Source organism: Takifugu flavidus, chromosome 7, assembly GCF_003711565.1.
Source record: "Takifugu flavidus isolate HTHZ2018 chromosome 7, ASM371156v2, whole genome shotgun sequence".
NCBI lineage: Eukaryota > Metazoa > Chordata > Actinopteri > Tetraodontiformes > Tetraodontidae > Takifugu > Takifugu flavidus.
In genome coordinates this window covers 7,010,036-7,033,968 of record NC_079526.1, presented here as the reverse complement: position 1 = coordinate 7,033,968, position 23,933 = coordinate 7,010,036, and the positions used below count along the sequence as shown (strand labels likewise).

Below are 23,933 nucleotides of genomic sequence, written 5' to 3'. Positions count from 1 at the left end.
CAATAATCTGAGATTCCATCTGAGCTTTAAAGTTAAATCAGTTGTTTGATTCGCGCGTTTAGGAAGGATACATGTCGCGACTCTGCTGGAGGAAGCCCACTAGAGGGCGATGTGGCTCCATTTTTTTAACTCAGAAAAAAATATCTGCATCTAAGCTTTTGAATAATGACGATGTTGACATTCATTTTTTACATAACAGCTACATTTAGTTGTCTCTTTCAGAACAGTTCCAATGCCAGCCGCTGGTATGACGTTCATCATGAGACTTTGCGTGGGACCAAATGATTGATGTTCTGCACACAACAGGGATGTATCACTCCTATTAAAATGTATTAAACTGACAAAAGAAAATAAAACCTGCCAGAATGCACATTAAAATGCATCATTTGTCAGACACCTACCACATTAAGTTCTCTACAGCCTGGGCCGTCTTTAATGAACCATTGAGCTTCTCAAATCCATCACTGCTGTAGAACTATTCTCCAGATTATAAAAAAAACACTTTGGACAAAAGAAGCAGTCCACACGGGTGATTTAAGTTATTGTAAAATTATATTAACAAGCAATCTTTCCTCGATTTGAAATAAAAAAATATCAGCAAATAAAAAGGCAACATGGGACAGATGTGTATAATGCTTAAATGTTCACAGGAAAAAAATGTCATCACATTTACAAGACTGCTGCTAAGTTTATAATACCTACTAAAATCAGTTTAAAGGCTTTGACTAGCTCTGAATAACTGGGACAATATATGTAGTCAAAGATTGTATCAAAATGTAAAAAAAAGTGGCGCGGGAAGAGGGGGGCGGGGCCAAAAGGGACGAGCAATGATGCGGGAAGGGAGAGAGGGGACTAGGGACTGACGGGGCTGCGACATAAACGGACCCGTTCAGTCGTTTCATCATAAACAACCAGAGTGGAGATGAGGCAGGCGGCTACGATGATGAGAAGCACAGCGTGTGAAGCACAGACAGGTAAAGATACACACATCTTAAAGCAGGAGTCGACATAGCGAAGAGCAGCACTAGGTAGTTGTACAGATTCACTCATGCACTCGCACATCTGGTTTCCCTTTAGCCTCAAACCGACCTCGGGGCGGAACCGTCTGAGCGCTTACACGGCTGCGAAACTGCGTCTAAATAAAAGTCTTTTCCCCTTAAAAACCTCTTTAAATAGAAGGATGAGCATCGGGAAGAAAGGTGTTATCGGTAAAGGAGTCCTGCGCCAGGCGGCGCCTGTGACAGAGCGGCGAGAAGTGAAGCGACCACGCCTCCCGAGCTCACGATGCATATACGCACTCTCCAGTGTTTTCAGTGACGGAAGCCGAGACATTTTCCTGCGCCACAAAGCAATCATTCGCAAGACCAAGAGGTAAACTTCAACTTTTTTCAGCGCTCTAGGGTGGAGGGGGCACACAGGGACGGGGGGGTGGGGGCGGGCTCTGCAGAGGACATAAAAGGTGTCATGTATGCATTTTCAGTAGCTGGTTTTGTCACACTTGGAACCGATCGATGGAGAAATTGTCCTTCATTTTGAGCGAGGAGCAGTGGTCGCCAGCCTCCCGTTGGCCTTCTGGAGAACCAAAATGGAGACCATCCCTGATTTGGTGCTAAAGTGTTTGGCCGTGTCCTATACTGAGTTCAGATCCTTGGAATGATGGCAAAAAAAAGACAGTTGGGGCGAAGGGAGGGAAGGTCACACGCTCATCGTCATGGTGGGAGAGTACTGAGGAGACAGGAGACGAGCGCACGTTACCTCCTGCTGGGCTCAGCGCTGCGGAACTGTGGCGACGGAGACTTACGTTCTCGCTCTGAAACGAGTGGAGGAAGTTTCCACTCAGCTCCCCATCATCCCTCGGGGTCCCAGGGGGATTGCTGATGCCACTTAAATTGTTTGGGGAATTCTGGAGAGAAGAAGCGAGCGATATAACTGAAGTGCACCCGAGTCCAGATTAATCTCAACGTGATTCACCCACATTTACCTTGTTCATTCCATCCAGGTCACTGGAGCCTAAAAAATGTAGAGGCGACTATGATTCTACTGGAGGACATTAAATCAGTGCTGGAGTGGGTGCTTTTGTTACCTAGTGACCCGTTCATGTGGTGTGGTTCCATCCCAGCCATGGCTCCCAGGGGGCCATCCGAGCCAGGGCCCATCGGGAACTGGAGGGGAAAAAAGACAGCAAAGGCTCACCAACGAGGGCAGAGCACAGATGCCAGAATCACCATCCAGCCATCACTTATTCCTAACCAGGGTCACCAAGGGAAGTCCACGACAGGAGACACGCTCAAATGTGCACGCACGTGCACAATCAAACAGACGGGGGCAATCTAGAGTCTCCGAACAACCTGACGTTCATGTGTCATGGAAAACTGCACATCAACGCTGGAGTTAGACTCCGAACCTTCTGGCTGTGCTGCCACATCCTCACTGAAACAGCAGCTCGCAGCATTAAACAAGGCGGCGTTCATTTAGCCTTCAAGACTAGGAAAATCTAAATGAAGCTTCAGAACCTGAAAGTCCATCCTAGAATTCAGATTCTGACTCATTGGCCGACTCCGTGTCTGGCACAATCTCCTCTGTGCGGGATGACGCAGCTTCTGGCAAAAATAGATAAGGCGTGCTTTCCCTGCAGAGGCCATCAGCCCCTCCGGAACCTTAGCTGCTGTGGCAAAAACGTGATATTAGAATCGTTTTCATTCCTCGCAGCCCAGAATAGTTCTGATGTGTTGGTGATTAACTGACGTAGCTGAAGAACAAACCACTGGTTAAGAACAGCATTGAAACTTGCCACCTCCATGATGAAAAACAACTTACATTATTACGGTTTCCGGGTCCAGTGTTGATCATCGTGTACAAATTGTCACCAGAGTTGTTTGAATCTGGAAGAAGTTCAATTACAGATGGAATTAATAGGGGGGGGGCAGGAAATCGGCAGAGGAAGTATTCAGGAAAGCACTAACCTGCAGGGCTGGGCATGATGGGAGTTCCTGGGGGTCCTCCGCCTCCAGAAGCACCCTGACACGCATCAGGAAAAAAATGTGTTAAATGATGTTTGCATGGGTTCAAATTAATTGCGTGCGTGCACGATAGAAGAGCGGCCAAGCCGGGTTCTCACCCCGTATGCACCAGGAGAGGGTGAAGAGTAAGGCATCTGAAACCAAAAACACACATTAGAGCAGTGCAAATCCTTTTTACACTGTAAAATGTCCTCATCCCATCATCCTAATCACATCATGGCTGAGTCCAGCCATCAGTGGACACCGCGACACATAATACCTCAATTACGTCACACTAGGACCTCAGAGCACAGCGGACCAGACTGGCATCTTTACATCTCTGACTAAAAGTTTGTGTGTGTCAGTACTCACAGAGTTGGCGTTATTGGGGTTGGGCCATGGCCGGCCAGTTCCTGGACCCCTGGATACCAACGAGAGCATTAAAAATGTTGTTAGGAAATGTATCAAAGGGCTGCAAATCTCTAGATCGATTTGGAGTTCTTCATGTGCATGAAGGCTCACATGTTGACTCCTGGCATTCCAGGACCCATGGTGTTGTGTGGAGGCCTCATCCCACCACCAAAGTTCTGATGGGACAAACAAAACCACATGGGTTTGTTCCGATTACATTTTTGATGTGAGATCAGACTTGGCCAGAATAAGATTCCACTAGGTGGCAGATATATATGATACAGTGAGCCGTTTTCCATTTAGTAAATGTCATTAGTATAGACTGTTCAGACTGTTGGCTGCTTCCCCCCAGCAGAGCTCTGATCTCCCCATTACACCCAGTTACAGAAGAAAAGGTTGATCTGAATTCTAATTACACTTTCTCACACATTCCATTTTGTTTTATTTAGTCAATATGCTTTTTTAAGTCTCTCGACACTATTAAATGACAATGCCGCACTTTTTTGAATCGCAATGCGCATAAATCAGTTGTAGATTTCATCTACCTGTGGGCCGGGCCCCATGGGTCCCATGCCTCGAGGGCCGCTCATTCTCTGCATCGGACCCAAGTTAGGATGGCCTGGATGAGGGAAAAACAAATATCACATGAGGACTTGCTGGGAGACACTCTGCCCAATGTAGCTGTGAATGCACCAGTCACACCTTGTGGTCTTGTCGGGTCCATGTTGGGCAGCATGGGATGTGGACCAGGACCTCCCCCTGGTGGCTGACAGGGAAACAGCACCAACACTGGTTAAAAGTGCAGTTTTATAAACAGGACGTGACATGTACATGAATGCGACTTCTACCTGACTGCCCATCCTTATGGGCGGGCCTCTTGGGCCTCCAGCAAAACGAGGCGACATGAAGGACTGTGACAAAAACAACAGGGTGCCATGAGATTCTGGTCAATGAAGATCTCTCAATGTAGTGTTTAAGTTTGCGTGGATACAGGATAAATCAGTGAGCAGTGATGAATGCCAAAGCATGAAGCATCAGCACTGAGAACCAATGCTCCCATGTGAGCGCACAGACAGCACAAATGAGGAAAGGAGGGAGAGACGGAGCATTACCTGAGAGTGAGGTCCCATCATACTGTTAGGGGGAGGAGGCTGAGGGTGAGGAGATCCCTGGGGACCAGGAGGACCCTGTGGCATTGTACAAAAGAAAGGGAGCAAGGAGGGAGAGTGAGCAAAAAAGGAGTGCAGAAGAGGGGCAGAGAAAGAAGCGAGGTTACTGCAGGCAGGAGTCTGAGTGCAAGAAAAAAAGCGCGAGAAATGCGTAAAAATAAGATGCTAATTTCCATGTGCTGAATACAGCACATGAGAGGGCTTGGAAGAGAGGAGCAAGCAAATGATTTAGCCTTGTAGAGAACAGAGAGATGGAGAGGATGTGTGCTCTTTTGGTTGTCAGTCAAGACATTAAGAGGTCTGCTGTATTCAGCATGTTATCAGTGCTAATTTTCCTGAATTAACAGTGTCAATTAAGCTGTACGCAATTATCCGCGTAACAACAGTAAACACCGGTACTGTGCTGCTAATGTTGCTGATCTGAGAGAGTAAGGCACCTAATTTAGCCTCTTAAGATGGCTCCTGATGTAAAAAGTGTGTGTGCATATGAAAACAAAATGCTTCCTGATATTAAAATGTCACATAATTAGTCACACCTTCTAATACACAAGATGAAATGCAATGATTAGATGAGCAGGGGCAGAAACAATGCTAATTTATGCCACCAGAGTTGGCTACAACTGCCTGGCAAGAGTTTATTGTCATGAGATATTGATTTAGGGAAGGTGCTGCACCTTTCCAGTCCTCCATTAGGGGAAAATGGCCAGGCGACGCCTGATTGTTTACAGCGCTGGAGGCAGATCGAATGTTTAGGACTATTTTCTAAGCCCAGTGGGCAAAACCAGACAGTAGCAGCAGAAAAGCAAATCTGCTGACGGGATTAAAAACAAATCTGAACCCAACGAAGGTGCAACTCTGACAGTCAGGGAAGTTTATCCAACCAAGATTAAGATTTATACCAGATTGGGATCTGAACTGACCTGGAAAAAGCCAGGGGGCATGGGTCCTCCCGGCATGCCCTCACCAGGCGGCATGCCTCCCATTACAGGGCTGGGGGCTGCTGCTGCACTCTGAAACAAGGAAAACAGGAACATTAGTCCCTCTTGGTGTGCAACAAAAGACCATACTAGAAAACAGAAACTAGTATTTCAGTAGCTTTGACAAGTGGGCAGTTTTCAAAAAGAGCAAAAACTGGAGCAGTGCACAATAATGACCAATAACATGTAAATATGTCAACATCATTTGCTTTTAAACTTGTTATGATGCAACACAGTTTTATTCTGACACAAAAGAGGATCTTGGCATATTTGGCAGCTGAACTAGGGCACAGAAGGAGTCAACAGCTCTTGGATAAACAGCGTCGATGCACACTTAGCTCATGTCGGTAGCTGAGCAGAATGAGTTAATAAGCACTATGTGACCAACCATCAGGTCGCTTGTAACGACTTAATGAAATTCCACATAATTGCTTTTTAAACATATTTTTCCACTCGACTGCGTGCATCATTTGATGACCTTATTGAAGCTTCTTGCCCACCGAGGCCTTAGAGAATGAGATAAAATATCGGTGCGATTCACCGAGTCAGGGACTCCAAAGTGCTGCTGCACAGCAGGGGGTTTGCAGGACCGATTTCCTGCTCAAACCGCAGCCCTAATTCACTAATGTGCCATTTGCTTCAGTCACACGCTCCTAATTGACTGGGTTTTTCTTCGCTGCAGCCGAAGCAACCTGAGACGGGCAAGCGTCCTCTGAGCTGTGAGGTTTAGCTTCCACTCAGCTGCTGCACAAGACCAGCTTCACTGTTGCTTTAAGGTTAATCTTTATAATGTACATACATGTAAGCAAGCCAGAGGACTCAATGTATCACACATACAAACACATGTTCCCTTCCACACACACACCCGCAATGATCTAACATTTAAAAGCTTAGACTACAGCAGGACCACATTCTTTTGGTGGCGAGAACATAACTGTGGTCCACATCTACCCACTTTAACTGTCCCACCCTCTCAGACGTGGTGCTTTGACTCATACCTTACCTGACGGTCATGTTGTATATGAACCAGCATAGCTGAAATTCATTGAATATGTGCATTAGACAGCAACGCTAAACACCACAGTACATGTTTCAGCCCTTGGTAACGGAAGTAATATTGCTTCGGTTGTCTCTCGGCCTTCGACCTCTTATCAGAGAAAACGTTTCCTCTCTGTGACATCCAGCGACACACCGAGTGGAAAAAAAAAGAAAGAAAAGAAGCACAATCCCTTCTATTTTCTCTACCGCTGATTCGTGAGTGCGTGTGCAAGCCAGTGTGTGTCCGTGTGTCACAACAGTTTCCTGTGATGTTGCTATGACAACGGACTATGCTCAGAGGGACCTTTTAGAGGGGGAAAAAAAAGAAGAAAATAAAAATCAGCCTCCGGTTACAGAGAGCGGTGAAAGTCGGTGCGAGTCGAGCGGCCTGCAAATATCAGTTCTTTAAGGGAAGCGAGAGAGTAAAAAGGAGATTTATGTAGAAAATAAAAAAGGGGGGCCACAGTCACACAACAGCGGTCAAAACAGTGTGATTTCCACTACGGGCCCTCTAATTATAAGTGCTCGGCCTGTTACTGCCCTGTGAAATACCTCAGCATGGAGAGAGGTGAGGCCGGAGACAGTCGCACCTCTACCGCCCCCCCACCATCATCGGCTGGTAGAAGTAAACGGAACCACCGTCAGCCTGTAAAGTCCCCCCCCCCCCGTGGCTGAATGGGATGCCTGAGAAATCCTCCGTTACCTGACGCTTGCAATCAGCTACCTTGTTATTGGAGAAATCGACGCACAACTTACGGACCTTTGAACACTTGGATTCAAACTAAACTGCACATCTCTGCAGCCAACAGCGCGGCCTCATTCTGACGGTGCATGCATAAATGTGCCAGCGTCTCCAGCGCTAGCACACCTCCATTTCCATGGCAATTTGGTTGGGTGTGATGCAAATAAGGTGTTTGTGCGTTCTTGCTCGTCAGGAAGGGCAGCAAATGTTTGCACACCGCTTCACTGTCTTCCTCGTCCCATCTGAACCCCTGGCAGCAAATTCTCCCCGAAATACGAATTAAAGAGAAACTGTGCTGGAAAAAGCGACCTCTCCATTCTTCTCACAAACCACCGTGCCCATTTGTTTCGGCCCGGTTTCTACTGGTGGCCCACGTAGAGGGAAAACACAAATGTGATGCACAATGTTCATTCACTGGATTTCTTATCTCTGTTCCACACCAGGGAGTATTTATGCTGACGACCAGTGACTCTACCTCGTGGCATTATTGCACCCCCCACCAGGGAATACTGAGTGAGGGGTCAACAAAGGCCCACAGCAACTGAACCATGAGACCGACATAAGCTCAACAAATATACACAGCCAGGTTAGAAATACACCAACGTATCAGTAATCAGCTCGACCTTAATCACAAACATTAATTATGATAAATACAGGTTCTGACATTGCCAACAGCTCAGTTTTACAACGGCGGGCCTCTGTTTCGACACAAATACCACGTGGAAGGAGCCGTCACGTCTTAATTCCATCCCACCTGACCGGCCTGACAGGAACAACAACCACAGGAAGTCGGTTTAACTTTTCCGATAGTTTTGTCGGGGTTTTAAAAGGGCGATTCTGAATCTTGGATTCAAAACAATGGCCAATTAGAAAACAAGTGGAGGCGGACACAGTTTGGAGCTACTCTGGCGCGACCGTTTTATGGTTTTATACTGTGATACGGTTCTGTGTTGGTTTATGACAGGAAGTAAACACACCGAGGATCACAGCACAGAGAGGGGGATTCTTTATCTAAAGTGGGCTATTTCTTCCTGACAGCACATATTTTAGGTCGGAAACGCCACCGAAGTTTCTTGAACTATTTCAATGTTTAAAGCGTAGACGAGACACGGTCATATGTGTTTACATTAATACTGGGCTGTTCGGTTTAAAGCATATGCAGGATTATTGTGGGCAAAACTGAGGCCTAAAATCAGACATTTGTTTCGAGAAAGTACTAGTTTTATTTAAGCAACTATTTCCCAACAAAAGACAACCATATGAAATCACCTTCAAATTTAAAATCCATAAGTAGTTACAGTTATTTTTTCACAGTCCATCCCCTGTTTAATTGACAAAAAGGACACAATGCTGTAAACTGGGAGGACAGCACTTCATATGTGAACATGTTTGAACATATGCTCCATGAGGAGCTGAACCCAACCCCTGAAGTGGACAGACATGTCTGCCCGCATGTATACACAAGATCCCAGGACATGTGTAATACACAATCTTCAGCCCATTAGTATCTGAAGTGCGTACTGTACCGAGCAGTGACGAATGGCTGTGCTGGACTGAGAAGTATTGCGCATGCAAAGGGCAGGGTCTCAGCCATGTTGGTTTAGATCTTTATCATGTCTTCCTAAGACTCACAGCTGTGTTTGCTGGACTCTCCCAAACAGCCTGATGCAGCAACAGTGTCTAGCCTCACAGTCTTTGCTACAGGAAAGGGGCAGATGTCTCAGCTTTGCCCCAGGCTGTGAGGCTCTTGTCTGGGGCCTTCCTTACAACTCCCCGGGGGACCTTGTTGAAGGCAGACTACCCCTCACCCAACCGTGATTCAGCTCATATGTGTTTGTGTTTGTGTTTGAAAAGCGCATCCAGTAATCCAGGCCAAACTCGTTTCCCCTGAATGCGCTTACAAAAGACTGAAAGACTAGAATGATAATCAGGCCGTTGACTAGCATGGCTAGACTGCAGCACACGGAAAGAAACTAAGAAGGTAATTTTGCATGTAAATGTAAAAATCTGACACAGACCACCCCGAGTTCAGACCTGCTCTTAACAGCCTTGGTCCTTCAGCAGAATCACACAAAAGAAAGCAGCACCTATTTTTAGCTTGTAAATGTTTAACCATCAATCAACATCATAAAACCCACTCTGGACCTGGACTGGATGCTCTCTCCCTCTCCCTATTTACTTACAGTAGGTCACATTCACCTCACATCTCCTTCCCAACCCCCCTCCCTCTTCAATCCCCTCGGCTCCTCCACGGTGGCGGATGCCGGGCATATGCCATGGTGCCACTCCCCTTTCCTTGTTTCCAATCTGCCCCTCAGCTCCGTGACAGCCATCAATCAGGCAGCGACGGCTCGACGCCATGGTGACGGGGGGCCCCTGGGGTGGGGACGTTCATCAGACCCACCAGGGCTTTACGAGTGTTGCCGTTTAATAGTGCTCACGCTCACCTCCCCCACATCTAGACAAAGGCGAGGGTCCAAGGACCAGTACTGTCCATATACACACTTGCCTGACCCCCAAACACCCGCAAACGCTCACAAAAGGAACCAACATACGAGCAAAAGATGGCTGCAACATGTAGGAGACAGCCAGACAGAGAATCTCCCCGCTCCCCCACAGTGGCAGCAGTGCCAGGGACGACATTTCTCGGCTCCCTCATTTGCTTGATGATTTACATGGTATGAAAATGGTTGCACTCTGCTCACATTTTATAATAACATTTTATTTTCAAACCTAAAATTGATGTTTCTGAACTGAACCCTAATATCTTGAGAATAGAAAATTGCGATTTGACCGCCAGAAGAAATAAATTCCTCCTAATTCTTATAAAGCAGAGGCTATTAAAAGGGCAGAGCTGTGCAGCAGCTTCTTCTCTGACTCCCAGGTCACCTACAAGATCTGGAGACCCGTTACCCTGACAACTCAAGTGCACAACTGATAATCTCCATTTTAACTCTATACTGTCCGACAGATCGCTGCACCCACTTTATTCAAGTTGGATATCAGTCATTCATCGCACCCCTATGGTCTTAATGGAAGGATGTAACCAGCCAAAAGCTTTATTTAATAAAAGATACAGCTCCTTCTGATTATTAGTCCAAACACTAACAATCACGTGCATAAAAAGATGTCACAATTCTTTAGATGAAGAACAACCATCATACGTAAAGATGAAAAACCTACTATAAAAGGTGCACTTCTCCTGAAAAAAGACTCTTTAGATTACAATAACGATTATACAAATGAAAGTGATGTGATTCAGCGGGTACTTTTGGTACCGCGCGGGCCGGGTCAGGTCAGGTGGACTTCTTTGTCAAGGATCCAAGGATGCGTGTGCTCCAGAGAGCCTGCACCGTGCACGCAGCAGGCACATCGTTCTCACAGCTCTGGCAGCATCCCAGAGCGTAACGTGTTTAAGAGAGCACTCGACAGGTCTGACTCAGAACATGCTGACATCAGCATCGTTTTCCCAGAAGCCCATAAAGCTCATTGTTGGGCACATCATTCGACTCACCGACAGGGTAAGATGGCGGATTGTAAATGAGTGTAGAACGGGAGGGAAGACACGGCAGCTTATCGGAACAGAGAACCACACAAACCAGCCACCATCCTTGGATGAAGCATTATTATTTCCTTAGAAAAATAGTATATACTAGAATAAAATTCCATCGGCAATCCTAAATTCAAGATGGATGGCTTGACTGGAGTTTTGATATTTTGGTGGCTCAAAAAATAAAATGAACAATTCCATGCAAGATAAGTTAGGAGAGCATAATTTTAACGACCTTTTAATCTTCACAGTATAGAGGAAAATGATCGAAGCAACTGTTATCCTCACGAGCTCTACTCACATAATCATGGAAGGCTTTTGCTTCGCTGGAATGATCGCAGGTTTCTCTCCTCTCAGGTGCAGCACAATACAAGTCCCAGAATACACTGCACACAAGATGGGTCATGAAGCAACAACAAGCAGATGGAGAAAAAAAATTATATATATATATAAATATTGTGGGTTTTTACATGTAAGGAGGATGCTAGCTTAATTTCTTACCACCACCAAGAGTGCAGAAATCCCGGAGGTTCTCCAAGTGTTATGTTCTTCTCCCATCGGATCTGCAAAAATGGGAGTTGCATAAACGAGACGTGGAGGTCCACAGCACGTTTAAAGTATTCCCACCTATTTTGATCTGTGAAAATCAGCATGGATGAACTTTTCCCCCACATGTTTCCCATACCTCTGATAAAAAGGTCTGTGCAGACTTCTGTGCTCCTATGTGCAGCAAATACTCATAGACGTACAAAGCCAACCTGAATGGAGCAAAAAAGACATAGCGGGGTTAATTTCACAGAGCGAGACAACAATGGAAAACCCTACAAGAAGCCGTCCACGGGGTGACAGGAGTCGGGCACAGGCCCTTGGAACAATGGCTAGCAAAACCTTTCCCAGAAAAATAGACCCATGTGATTCTGCTCGAAGCGTGTATAAATAATGGGTTTCAATGGAGAGTCAACGCAAGTGTGGTTTAATATAATAATAGCATAATAATGTGCCACATAAAACCCCACCAGCACGCTGTACACTGGGAGGACTGGGGGAATAAACCCGGAGCCTCTCAGGAGCGCAACAGAGAAAACAATGTAGTGAGTGGCAGGGCGATGTTATTGTTATCTCCTCGCTGCTCACGACTGGAATATCCGCAAAAACCTGAGGCAAACTCGGGTCGAAACACTGCCACGCTGCCCTCGAATTCGGTCGATGTAAGAGCGATGAGGCAAAAAGCAGCAGTAACACGGCCGAGGGAAGGAATGGCGAGGAGACAAGGCGGTTCATTCAATTCTATTCTCGCCAGGAGGAAATCGCCTCTCGTTAGCCAGTCCAGCGAACAACAGAGCGCAAGAGGGGAAAAAACTTACGAGGCTAAAAAAAACACACAATAACACACGTTTCTGTGCTTACTTTTCTCGTGCCTGGCTGTCCGACGGCACCGGGGTGCCTTTGCCTTTGGGGAACATTGTTTTGTGTGGGTGGACGCCCGCCTTCTCTTTCTTTTTTCGCTATTTCATCTGTCAGATCATCGCGGCCGCGACCCTCTCGCACTCCAACCACACTGTCGCTCAACCAAGTCTGGTCCGGGGAGAAAAGGGGCGGGGCTAATGCTGACTGATGCCGCTATTAACCAATGAGAGCGCGACGTTTGCCTTAAGGTCCGCTCCGTCGAACGCGCATTTGTTTTGACGACGATAGCTTCGATATTAAGAAAAACCAAAATCAAGCAATTAAAAAATAACTACATTTTATTGCTCACAATTGTACAGTTGTAGTATCAAAATTGACGTCCTTTAATAATCCGACCTTTTTAGCAATAGCGATATTTTGTAAAAATGAAACTAATTTCTTCACCTTATATAACCATTTATAATTTAGATTGTTTTTGTTTATTTACGTGATGTTGAACATCTATAAGCAAATGCAGGCGTTGACGTGAGGAACGCTCAACTAGTTGTGTGGGCTTTAGAGCATTTCTTTTATTCAGTCTTTGACGATAATATATGAAAAAGATTGTAATTGAATAAATGATTAGGTCACCACGTTTGACTAGTGTAATAACTTTAAACTACACACAAAGGGCTGCGTATGCCCGGGGTAATGACTTACTTGGAGGCAAAATGGTAAAAGCAATTGAAAGTTTTTAAACAATGGACATTGGATCATAATTTCAGTGTGATTTCTGGGGGATCTTGAAAGTCTTCGTGGTTTTTGCTAAATGCGACGTCGATTTTGTTGTTGAAGATAAAGTCAGGACTGTCCCACCTTAAAAATGTTGACGTAACACAGGGACGCTTTCTGCCCCCTCTCTTTCCCCACCTAGCGGTGCAACTTTGAGGAGCTGAAAGTGCGAAAGTTCGTGCTGAGGATGAGTGAAAATCGAGTCAGGGTCCTATACGCAGGCTTCAGAATCTTCAGTTATTAATGCGTTGAAGCCGAAGCGCACTGGCGACTTCAAAATAACTTTAACACCTGGTAAGTGGTTTCATGCAGTTTGTTTTCAATGTCAACGTCAATGGACTTACGCTGCAGCATAAATAACAGATTTACCTCTATAGTTTTCTGCAATATAACTGCTACATGTCCTTGTATTCAAGGGTTAGACCTTTTCCCTGAAGCGTGCGTAAAGGTTACGGCAACTTCTGGGATCGATAACAGCAACGACAAGAGTCAAGTGACAAGCATTTGTTTCCACTGGCGAGTTTTTCTTTAAATAGTTTCTGTCTCAACATGTGTGCAGGGGCTCAAACATAACTACCTGTGAGTATAAGAAGGCTGCAGACCTTTTCGAGTTGCAGCGCACTTAAATGGTCTACTGGAACAAATATTTCAAGTTTTTCTGGCTCTTCTATCAGTGAGCGGAATCTTGGGCAATACGGAATGCATGCTGGGATTATTTACAGCACCTTGTGTTCCAGCTTTACTCTTTGCTGACATTTTATTCCGCACCAGCAACTAATCAAATCATTGTTTTGTTTATTTAAACCAGGTCTATATATAGAAAACACTGTCCCCTTTGATTGTTCTTAATCCAAGTACGCCTTTCACCGCATCAGAGCGTGTTTATATGCTTTAGTGGATCATGCTACTGATGCCATTTCGTAATACATTGATTTTCCTATGTGTAGCTGAACGATGACACCTGAAGATAAATCTGACATGGTCCAGTGCCCCGTCCCCATCCAGGGCAGTGAGGAAGGATACCGAAACCCCACTGAGTTGAAGATGAGTCAGATCGTGCTGCCATGTCACGCCAACCACCGTGGGGAGCTGAGTGTGGGACAGCTGCTGAAGTGGATGGACTCCACAGCCTGCTTGTCTGGTCAGAAAACATAGACAAATCTGGCTTGAATATTCAAACAAACACTGCCTCTCTTACTTTAACCTCTTTGTGCAACGAGTGCAGCGAGTCACTCTCATATTATGATGTGTGTTATTTGCTGTTACTATGTGTCTGAACTCAGCCGAGAGACACGCAGGATGTTCCTGTATTACCGCTTCTGTGGACGACATCCATTTTGAACTCACAATAGGGTAACGTATGATTTCCATGATTTTCAGATGGATCATCTTGCATCCATATGTAATAAATTAACAGCAGCTGCTGCTGAAATGAAGCAGTTTATCTACTGTTGACAGTAAAACCACTGCATATTTATAGTAAAGAAAAGATGTGTCTGTATGTGTGTTTATTCCAGGGTGGGAAAGGTGGTCAACATCATCGCAAAGGTCAACCGAGCTTTTACTTCCAGTATGGAGGTTGGTGGTGGATGTGGTTCAGTGTGGTTTATTTTTAGGTAAACTTCATGAATGCAGTGATTGTGTCCCTTTAGGTGGGTATTTTGGTGAATTGTGAGGACCTTTACACAGACAGACAGTGGAAGGTTTGCCAAGCTTTTGCTACCTTTGTCGCCAGGCGAACAGAAGCTGGGAAGGTAAGTGACAATAAACACAATATGGCTGCACGAGAGTCCCAAACAAAGCCGGTCCCAACGCTCCTTTGGTGCTTTTTGTGTGTGCACAGGTGCAACTGAAGCAAGTGATTCCTCGCACACAGTTGGAGCAGATGGAGTACAGCCTGGCGGCAGAGCGGAGGAGGATGAGGCTCCTCCACGCTGAGATCATTACCGACCTACTGAGCAGCAGCACGGCTCAGCCAGGTACAGGCAGCACACATGGGGGCTCTGTGACGCAGCGCTCGGCGGTGCGGACGGCTGATGTCGTGTTCTTGTTTTGGCTTTCCCAGGAGAATGCCAGGAGTACCAGGATGCCGTGCCGGCCGAGCAGACGCGAGTGGAGAGCGTGGAGCTGGTACTGCCGCCGCATACCAACCACCAAGTCAGCACCTTTGGGGGCCAGATTATGGCGTGGATGGAGAACGTGGCTACGATTTCTGCGAGGTGTGTGCAAACAGCCTGGACCATCCTCTCCCCAGCTACCCCTTGGAGAACACTAAGGTGTTCCAGGTCTAGATGGGTTAGTTCTTTTAGCACGTCATTCCAGCTGCGCATGCTCAGGACCCCTCCCCACAGAGCCGCCCAAAAGGCAGATGGCCAAATGACCTCACCTGGCTCCTCTCACAGAGGCGCACAATTCTCTTCTCTCAGAATGGCCTCTCAGATGTCTGAGCTCCTTAACGTCTGTTTAAGAGTGAGCTAATCACTTCAATTGGATATTCCTGAAGGGCCACGCTGGTCCAAGAGGAGCTCAAGGAAAACAAAGACTCAGTGTTGAAAGCAAAAATATGCATATCAGCATGGAAACACCTATGGAGTTCCGTCCAGTATCGGTGTTCCTTTCACAGGTGTCTCTGGTTGTGTACCTAAAGTGCAGATGTGAGGCTGATGTCAGTCCTTCATGCTGTCTGTGAGGGCAAGCCACGGGTCCCAACACCAAACTTAAAGCACTTTGCCTTTTTCTCTTTTGTTTGGATGCAGCCGCTTGTGTAACGCTCACCCGACCCTGAGGAGCATAGACATGTTCCACTTCCGGGGCCCGTCTCATATCGGTGACCGACTGGTGCTGAAATCCATCGTGAACAACTCCTTCAAGCACAGGTGATGCAAAAGCTGGTGATTGATGTATAAGTTAATTACAGCGTGACTCATTTTACATTTTCTTATGTTTCAAGTTTACATACAAAAACACAAATAATCTCTTGTCAATTGACAAAAAAATAACCCAAAATAAAGTAAAACTGAGCTTTGGAAGATGTATTTAATAATGAAAACCTTAATAATGCATGAATGTGCAGCAATTATTTAGACGCTTGTGTTCCAGAAGGTCACCCTCCAGAGTGACACTCCACCAATCAGAGCTTATTGGCAGAGTGGTCAGGCTGGTTGTGCCGTTGGGGGGGGGGGGGGGGGGGGGTTCTGCAGCTGGGACAACAAGACTGGAGCTAAACAGAGAAATTTGTTCAAACAAAGCCTGATGTAAAGCCCTCAGGACCTCAGTAGGGTCCCTAATGTTTTACAGTCCAACAGGTCAATGGCTCTAAGCACACAGTTGGTGCACAGCATTGTCTTCAGGACAGCTCTGTCAATGTCCTTGAGTGGTTCAACCAGAACCCTAAACCCACTCACACAGCTCTGCTCAGACATCAATCATGGCTGTACCCATCCAGCCTGAGATGAGCTGCAGACCAGAATGTCAGAATTTCTCCAAATCTTGGTGAACAAAGCTCATGGCATCAAACTCCAGAAGACTGGAGGCTGCAGCCGCTGCCAAAGGTGCCTCAACTAAGCACTCAGAAAAGAGTCCGAACACTTGAGTCAATGCAACATTTAGCATTTTGCAAACAGTTCTTCATTGTCTTATTGACTATAGATTGACAAGAGAATATTTGATGTCGTTGTATTGTAGCATAGGCCACAACAGAACAAAATGCACTGTCTATTAGGTGCTGGGGGTTTTAAAGAAGACTTTAAAACATGTTTATACGTCTCTAGCATGGAGGTGGGCGTGTGTGCTGAGGCCTACCAGGGGAGAGAGCCCCTCCGCCATATAAACAGTGCTTTTATGACTTTTGAAGTCCTGGACAGTAACTGGAAACCTAGGACACTGCCGCGGATACGACCTGAGCCTGTGGTGAGCTTGATTCTGAATCCTGTCAGTCTGAAAACACATTCCGCAAATAAATGGGGAAAATGAGCATCCTGGGACAAGGATTTCACTAGCAGGTTTCTTGGTCTTTTATAGGATGGAAAGAGGCGTTACCAAGAAGCTATCGCTAGAAAGAAGATCCGTCTTGATCGGTAAGTCGGTTTTCTGAACTAGTCAGTGTTTAACTAGTTTTTTAGTGGCTTATCAGATGGCCGATGTGGTTTACAGCAGGTATTAGTGCCTGCAGTTGTGAGGGTAAAGGTTGCTCTGCATGCTACATATGCCCAGCATCTCCTTTGTTCCTGGCAGGTCCCGTTGACACTGGTTCCTCTCCTTGTTTCCACAATTTTTTACAAGTCACCCCAAAACCAGATATTACACTTGATACAGCAAATCGCACACGATGCTGCATAAACGCTGCAGAAACTCTCAGTGTCTCACTTGTGATGTACTGCAGTGCATGACTTTGCAGGGCAGGATTTCACACATTTACAGTCGCAAAGTCTGTCAATGAGGTCATTGTTCACCCGTAAAATACCCAGGCCCCAGTATAATCACGCCACGGTGTTGCAAAACGGCGTGAAAGCCAGCGCCACTTCACTCACTTTCTCAGATCTTCTCTTTGTTTAAAATATGCATTGTTTTACATCTTTTTTAAAGGAAATACATTATCTCTTGCAAGCAGACTGAAGTGCCTGTGTCTGTACCCTGGGATCCGAGCAACCAGGTATTCCATGGCAAACAGACACGCGCACGCTTAGTAAGGCTTACTGGATATTGCAGTTGCGTTCGAGAGCTGAAGGAGCCATTTGTTTTCCAGATGTACCTGAGCTACAATAATGTCTCAGCGCTGAAGCTAATGGATGCCAGAACCAACTGGGTATTAACTTCTGAGAAAAACAATGTAAGTGTTGTGTTTGATGATCGTCCCGGATATGGGATGTTAAGCAGACACAGCTGTTGTCATTCTGCTGTTTATTCTGCTGCATTCAGAGACTTTTGTACCACAGAACAGCAAAGAGAAAGTCTGATGTTGCCTCAAGGCTGCTTCTGTACCACCGACAAGCTCCAGTGGTTACTTTAGAGCTCGGGGGAACTAGACACAACTATCCACACCCAATAAATGTAGAATCATGTGTCCTTCCATTTAAAAAAGGGGCCTTTGACAGCAGCTACTATCTAAAAGGAGTGGAAGGAATCCTGTTAATCCAGCCTTGTGTTTGCGGGTGTGCACCTTTCTCAGGTCAGGCTGTACACCCTGGAGGAAAACCACATGTTGCGTTTCAAGGTGGAGATGCATGTGGGCGTGGCAGCAGAGCAGACCTTTCAGCTGCTGTCAGACCTGAGGAGGAGAAAAGAGTGGGACCAGCATTATAAGTTAGTACCGCACTTTAATTTGGGATGCTTTGAGATTTAATCTGCAGAGGCATAAACTCATGTTCTGAGTTCCACAGTGAAAGTCCTTCTGAATTGTTTCCTCTGATGGCGGCAGGGAGTGTGAGGCGATCATGCAGGTGAATGAGGAAGACACCCTCTATCACGTGACCACACCGTCTGTCAGCAAAGTGGGGAAAGACAACGATTTCATCCTGCTGGCATCGAGGAGGAAGCCGTGTGATTCCAGGTGATTCCGTGGAAAAAACCTCCCTGCTCATAGCGTGCTGCGTTTGTTCTATATTTTTGAGAGGTGCTCTTTCCTATTCTCCTCAGAGATCCATACTTGATCGCCCTGCGTTCTGTCAGTTTGCCCACCCATCCGCCTACTGACGGTTACACCCGGGGAGAGGTGCTCTGTGCTGGGTTCACAATCAGGGAGGAGTCCGGAAGTCTCACCAAGGTCAGCTGAATGCCGACAAGGAAACGCAAAGTAAGCGTTTTTCCCCCACACAATGTCTGACCCAATGGGTTTGGTTTCAGATCACCTACTACAACCAGGCCACACCAGGAGTCCTCCCCTACATCGCCACAGATATCGTCGGCCTGTCTTCCAGCTTCTACAGCTCCTTCTCCGCTTGCAGCCACTTCCTGGAGGCCAACAAGGATGTGCTAACAGCCACGTCCCTGTGACCCCCCCACCCCCACCCCATCAGGCCCAGAACCATCACGCTCTCACTTTTTACCTGTTGCAGAAATAGCAGACTTGGCATTTTTGATTCAAGTCTTTAACGTTGAGCTCTGCGCACAAAAGAAGTGAATTTATTTTCACTGTGTTGTTTTAAAAAAATGTTTTTTGCATGTTTCCAGCAAGATTACCAGGTATGAAGCAAGAATAAGCACTGTTTCAGTATTAGACTGTAAGCTGCTTAAGGTTTACCTCCCACTTTATAAACTGAAGGGTTTTACTACTTTATTGAACACTGCTAGCAGGATTGAGGGTTAAATATCTTCATTTTCTAGGGGCAAAGAAGCTTTTAACAACTGTAAGCTGACATTTGAATCAGACATTTTTGTTATAGTGTATTTATTACCTGCTAAATCAAAGATTTTTATCAGTAAAGATTATTTCAATTTTAAGTGGCTGTTGTTGCTGTTCTTATTTAAAGATGTGGTTTTTAGAGGGCGGCTCTGTTGATTGCACTAGCAGTTTAAAATTATGATTGTTTCCCCGGTTTGCTCCAATGATGAGCTCTTCCCTGATTAAACTAAGACAATAAACAGCAGTGGATTGTGCTCCATTTCCCTGACCTTTACACTGCATTCCTGCCATTCCGGAACTCATTTGTGATCAAGAAGTGTTCGGGTGTAATGTGGTGATCGGAGTGTTATAATAGGTGTGCATCATTATTATTATGCTGCTGGACCCCTGACTGTGGTTTATTAGTGCAGAGAGACCTGCTTTGACCTGCAGCTAGTAACTCCGCGATTCCTCTGTGATTGGCCTACTGCTTCCCTAATTCTCAGAAGGTCTCAGAAAATTAAGATTTCTAACTGAAACTTAACTGTCAAATTGAAAAATCAGACACACTTTTAAATATGAAGTGCTCCTGCCTTCTGTGTCAACACCAGGGTCTGTGAGCAAGTTGTGTCACTTGTGACTTCAAACCTTATTCATGCTCCTTCGCACTCTCTCTCTCTCTCTCTCCCCACACACACACACACATGCATTTGCACATACAATCACACACACAGCACAGTCGTCCATTTGTATTGAAGGGAGGCAAGGAAAACAGCAACACACACACAACTCTGGGCCAACATTTACAGTATGTCACACACTTAGCAGGTAGCACTAACTTTTAGTCTGTGGCTTATTTCCCTCTATAATTCTTAGATTTTTTCAGTGAATGCCACTTCTGTGTACCATTTATGGCTACATCCTCCCTCAAGGGTGTTTGAGCCTTAAAATCTTGGACTGCAGTGTTTAGTTAATATACTGGTACATTTTTAAGAAATTATTGCACATGCATGAAGTTGTAAGCTTTAACCAGCCCTGAGATTTTACAGACTATACAGCAGCCATAATTCTCATTTACCTTCATGACTGGAGTGTTATCTCCATAGATCATCACAGTTCTTTGTAGGATAAAAACGGTCACTTCCCCAAAATAATTATAAACTGACGGAATTATGTGAACTTGTGTTTTTTTAAAAAAAGATTCTTTTCTATTTTTAAGTTATGAAATGTCATGAATTACAAAAGTTTAATATCTGTACCCAAGGTGATTAAAGTCAGAACATTCAAAAAGACGTATAAATGTAAACAAACGTTGTTTGAATAAATATAAATTAATGAACAGACTGGTTACTGTTTAGTTTTTAACCAACGGACAATTGAGTCATTGTTTTCTGCTTATCGAGCAAAATTCATTTTATAATGTCAATAACGTGTCAAAACTGAACAAAACACGCATGCGCACTACAGACGTGTGCAGACGGAGAGTTCTACGCATGCGCGGAACTTGCTCCAGGAAATGTGTGAGACCGGTACAGAAAGAAGCTGCAGAACCTGTCCGACATCCTGGGTGAATGTGATCAAAGTGAAAAGACAACTTTAGGCGCAGCCACGACTGTCTACACGGCAACATGAGTGAGGAATATGCGAAAAAGTTACGAAATGCAACAAGAGAAAAACTCAGGAAATTTAACTCTTTGCGAGGTGAGAGCCGATGTTCAGTGGATCTTTTAATTATCGGATTTTCTTTTCAGTAACTGACGTTTATATAAAGAAGTCCCACGTATTGACTTTTTAAATGAAGTTAATTATATATAAGTTTGGTTGTGGCATCACCCCGACCTGGACTCTGCACACCGATAGCAACAATAAAAACACGACCTCTCCTGTACCAGGATCTGATTATTGATTTACTGCTTCTAAATCTGAGGAAATAGATGTTTTTATTTGAACCACGTTGATCTAATTGTCTCGGTTTCACAGTCTGACAACTCATGACAACTCCATTGTGTTTTACTCTTTTCTAATGCAAAATACACTCACGTGTGATTTTAAATTTCAAAGGCAGAGAGGTGCAACCTGGCGAGTTTTGGGATGTGGTGGTTCTGACAGCAGTGGACGGGGATCAGAGGGAAGCCTACGAGCTGCAGATCGCTGAAAAGGTGAAAAGGAAGGAGCTTCCATTTGGTGCTGACTACAAGATCTTCTCAGATCCACCTGGGTGTAAAATCGGTGGGTTGTTTAGGCGCCACTGGTGCCACTGACAAGCTCCAAAAACCAGTTTTACTGGTCCTAATTAGAGCTTGTCTTCTGCAGGAAACGGTGGCTCGACTTTGTACGCTCTGCAGCAGCTGAACGACATCTACGGGGAGACTCTGAGCAAACTGAGGGTCCTTCTCGTTCATGCAGGTTTGAAGTCATTTTTAGTTGCTAAACGTTGACTATCCACTGTCCTACTGTACCAGAACCACCTTTTGATAAAGTATTTATTGATAGACGTGCAAAATTGTGATGACATTTGTCACTTTATAGAGGTTATTAGCTTTAGAACAAGCTGTGTTCATGTCATGACTTGCATATTTACATTATTATGGCAACTTTAGAAGGACAAACATTCCACCAAGCAGAGCTCCTTTGTCTGTTTTGTTGTAAGTGAGGGCTTCTTCAGTGCACCGGAACTTAAACACATATAAGGGATGTTTTTGGCTTTAATTCTGTTTCCTCTCCATCCAGGGGGCTTTAGTCAGCGTTTGCCCATTGCCAGTGCTCTGGGGAAGATCTTTGCTGCCGTGCCGCTGGGTGACCCTCTCTACCAGATGCTGGAAATCAAACTGGCCCTGTTTGTAGATTTTCCTTCTCGGATGAAGCCAGGTGTGCTGGTGGCTGCTGCGGATTGCCTGGAGCTCTACTGTGTCACAGAAGACGATGGCGCCCTTTTCGACAGACATGGCTTCACAGCACTAGCGCACCCCTCCTCACTCATTACTGGGACCACCCACGGAGTGTTTGTATTAGATCCCTCTAAAAGGTCTGCTGACCTGGACGTGGAGAAGGTCGGCTGCCTGCGGTTCCTGCACAAGCCGAGAATCGCAGAGATGAGAGCTAATGGCGCCGTTCACAGCAACTGCCTTTTTTTACCTGACACGGAGTTTGTTTACACTGACAGCACTTTTTACTTTGACTTTCAGACCTCCAGGTCTCTACTTAACCTGCTTAAAGAGTTGGAACCCTTGACATGTGAGATTGATGCGTACGGGGACTTTCTCCAAGCTCTGGGCCCCAAAGCCACCATAGATTACACCGGCAACACTGCAAACGTCACCAAAGAGGAGAGCAGTTTGGTGGAAACCCGTAAAAGGATTTTCCACCATTTAAAGGGTACTCCCTTGAATGTTCTGGTACTGAACAACTCTAAGTTCTATCACCTAGGTACCACATCGGAGTACCTTTTATACTTCACTGAAGATGTGGTCCTGCGGAGCGAGCTGGGCCTCCTGTCTTCTGCTTTCAGCCTCCCAGTTAAGGAGAACCCAGACGAGGTTTCAGGAAGTGTCGTCATGCACAGCGTCCTCCACCCCAGCTGCACCGTAGGAGCCCGATCTGTGGTGGAGTACTCCAGGCTGGAAGCAGGAGTCTGCATAGGCCAGGGCTCCATCATTAGCAGCTGCTGGGTCAGTGAAGGCCTCTCGGTGCCCGACGGAATCCTGGTTCATTCGCTGTGTGTGAATTATGAACGGCGACCCCGATTCCTTACAGTCATTTTCGGGATCGACGACGACCTGAAGCGCCGATCCGAGGCGCCCAGGGAGGAGCTGAAGCTTTTTGGACGCAGTCTGGCAGAATGTCTGTCCCACTGGGAGCTAGGAGACGAGACAGTGAGGTTCTCCAGAGATGAACCAAAGTGGAGCCTGTGGGAAGCGCGTTTGTTTCCTGTTTGTCCCGATCACCAAAGCTCGTTCTCAATGTCCCTGGCGATGCTACGTTCGGTCCTGAGTGGCTCCACGTTCAGGCTACCCAGTAACACCACACTGATGTCTATAGACGAAGCTTTGCAGAGCAAGAACCTGGAGGAGATGTTGAAGTTCAGGAAAGGACTATACGATGAGATCAGACTGTCAAAGTCAACCTGAGGACGTTAAAGGACCAAACTGGGATTATTCAGGAAGTTAGAGCTCAGGTTTAACAGAGATATCAGCTGTTAATCGGCATCTGTATCATTTTTCCATCTTCCTTTCCTGACTTGGTGTGACTTTATTCTGGGTGTGTGCGTTTTTATGACCTCTTCTGGACTGTTTTTTCAACTAAATCAATCCAAAAAAAGAATCAAAGATTCACGATCAATCATTGTAATTGCAATAATAATGAAATAAACCTTTTTATCTCTGTCCCATTGGTGTTTTGCCTTCAGTGCGTGCGACCTATCATTTTGACTCACTCTCAAACAGATTTACGTTGGAAAAAAATTAGTGTGTTTTGCAAAGGAAACTAGCAAAATAAGTGACAATGTGACCAAGCGCGGGAGAAGTCATGCCTGTTCACATTTGGATGGATAT

At 45.7% G+C, this 23,933-nt stretch overlaps 3 protein-coding genes across 7 annotated transcripts; 2 read left to right on the top strand and 1 right to left on the bottom strand.

Annotated features, from left to right (window-relative positions):
* Positions 1 to 533: 533 nt before the first annotated feature.
* Positions 534 to 12,478, bottom strand: ssbp3b (single stranded DNA binding protein 3b). 2 transcript variants are annotated; one of them, XM_057039238.1, is made up of 18 exons: positions 12,294 to 12,478; positions 11,572 to 11,644; positions 11,388 to 11,449; positions 11,188 to 11,272; positions 5,500 to 5,589; positions 4,523 to 4,597; positions 4,259 to 4,321; positions 4,113 to 4,176; positions 3,956 to 4,029; positions 3,522 to 3,586; positions 3,372 to 3,420; positions 3,119 to 3,154; positions 2,964 to 3,018; positions 2,818 to 2,882; positions 2,084 to 2,162; positions 1,982 to 2,010; positions 1,802 to 1,903; positions 534 to 1,725 (listed from the first exon to the last, which is right to left on the bottom strand). In XM_057039238.1, the coding sequence occupies exons 1-18, from the start codon at positions 12,347 to 12,349 to the stop codon at positions 1,696 to 1,698; spliced, it is 1,152 nt and encodes a 383-aa protein (XP_056895218.1). In that variant the 5' UTR covers positions 12,350 to 12,478; the 3' UTR covers positions 534 to 1,695. The 2 variants fall into 2 exon arrangements, with proteins under 2 accessions (XP_056895218.1, XP_056895219.1); XM_057039239.1 differs by lacking the exon at positions 4,523 to 4,597.
* A 700-nt stretch (positions 12,479 to 13,178) lies between these two features.
* Positions 13,179 to 19,648, top strand: acot11b (acyl-CoA thioesterase 11b). 4 transcript variants are annotated; one of them, XM_057039228.1, is made up of 17 exons: positions 13,180 to 13,358; positions 13,481 to 13,580; positions 14,012 to 14,205; positions 14,348 to 14,417; positions 14,582 to 14,642; positions 14,717 to 14,818; positions 14,908 to 15,043; positions 15,130 to 15,283; positions 15,821 to 15,940; positions 16,835 to 16,973; positions 17,085 to 17,140; positions 17,649 to 17,715; positions 17,809 to 17,892; positions 18,232 to 18,365; positions 18,481 to 18,612; positions 18,699 to 18,825; positions 18,906 to 19,648. In XM_057039228.1, the coding sequence occupies exons 3-17, from the start codon at positions 14,019 to 14,021 to the stop codon at positions 19,053 to 19,055; spliced, it is 1,719 nt and encodes a 572-aa protein (XP_056895208.1). In that variant the 5' UTR covers positions 13,180 to 13,358; positions 13,481 to 13,580; positions 14,012 to 14,018; the 3' UTR covers positions 19,056 to 19,648. The 4 variants fall into 4 exon arrangements, with proteins under 4 accessions (XP_056895207.1, XP_056895208.1, XP_056895209.1 ...); XM_057039227.1 differs by having other exon boundaries at positions 13,179 to 13,643; XM_057039229.1 differs by lacking the exon at positions 13,481 to 13,580.
* A 1,238-nt stretch (positions 19,649 to 20,886) lies between these two features.
* On the top strand, positions 20,887 to 23,768 carry fpgt (fucose-1-phosphate guanylyltransferase). The gene is made up of 4 exons (XM_057038787.1): positions 20,887 to 21,084; positions 21,445 to 21,612; positions 21,697 to 21,789; positions 22,114 to 23,768. Exons 1-4 carry the CDS (start codon positions 21,012 to 21,014, stop codon positions 23,508 to 23,510), a joined length of 1,731 nt encoding a protein of 576 aa, XP_056894767.1. The 5' UTR covers positions 20,887 to 21,011; the 3' UTR covers positions 23,511 to 23,768.
* The last annotated feature ends 165 nt before the right edge of the window (positions 23,769 to 23,933 follow it).

Bases quoted from the DNA above. Each gene is read 5' to 3' on its own strand.
- ssbp3b (XM_057039238.1), bottom strand. From the start codon at position 12,349: ATGTTCCCCAAAGGCAAAGGCACCCCGGTGCCGTCGGACAGCCAGGCA. The intron at 11,273-11,387 runs GTAAGAAATTAA...TCTTGTGTGCAG, and splicing joins TTTCTGCACTCTTGGTGGTG to TGTATTCTGGGACTTGTATT. The intron at 4,322-4,522 runs GTAATGCTCCGT...TTTTTGTCACAG, and splicing joins TGATGGGACCTCACTCTCAG to TCCTTCATGTCGCCTCGTTT.
- acot11b (XM_057039227.1), top strand. From the start codon at position 14,019: ATGACACCTGAAGATAAATCTGACATGGTCCAGTGCCCCGTCCCCATC. The intron at 14,819-14,907 runs GTAAGTGACAAT...GTGTGTGCACAG, and splicing joins GGCGAACAGAAGCTGGGAAG to GTGCAACTGAAGCAAGTGAT. The intron at 17,893-18,231 runs GTAAGTGTTGTG...CACCTTTCTCAG, and splicing joins TAACTTCTGAGAAAAACAAT to GTCAGGCTGTACACCCTGGA.
- fpgt (XM_057038787.1), top strand. From the start codon at position 21,012: ATGAGTGAGGAATATGCGAAAAAGTTACGAAATGCAACAAGAGAAAAA. The intron at 21,613-21,696 runs GTGGGTTGTTTA...TGTCTTCTGCAG, and splicing joins TCCACCTGGGTGTAAAATCG to GAAACGGTGGCTCGACTTTG. The intron at 21,790-22,113 runs GTTTGAAGTCAT...CTCTCCATCCAG, and splicing joins GGTCCTTCTCGTTCATGCAG to GGGGCTTTAGTCAGCGTTTG.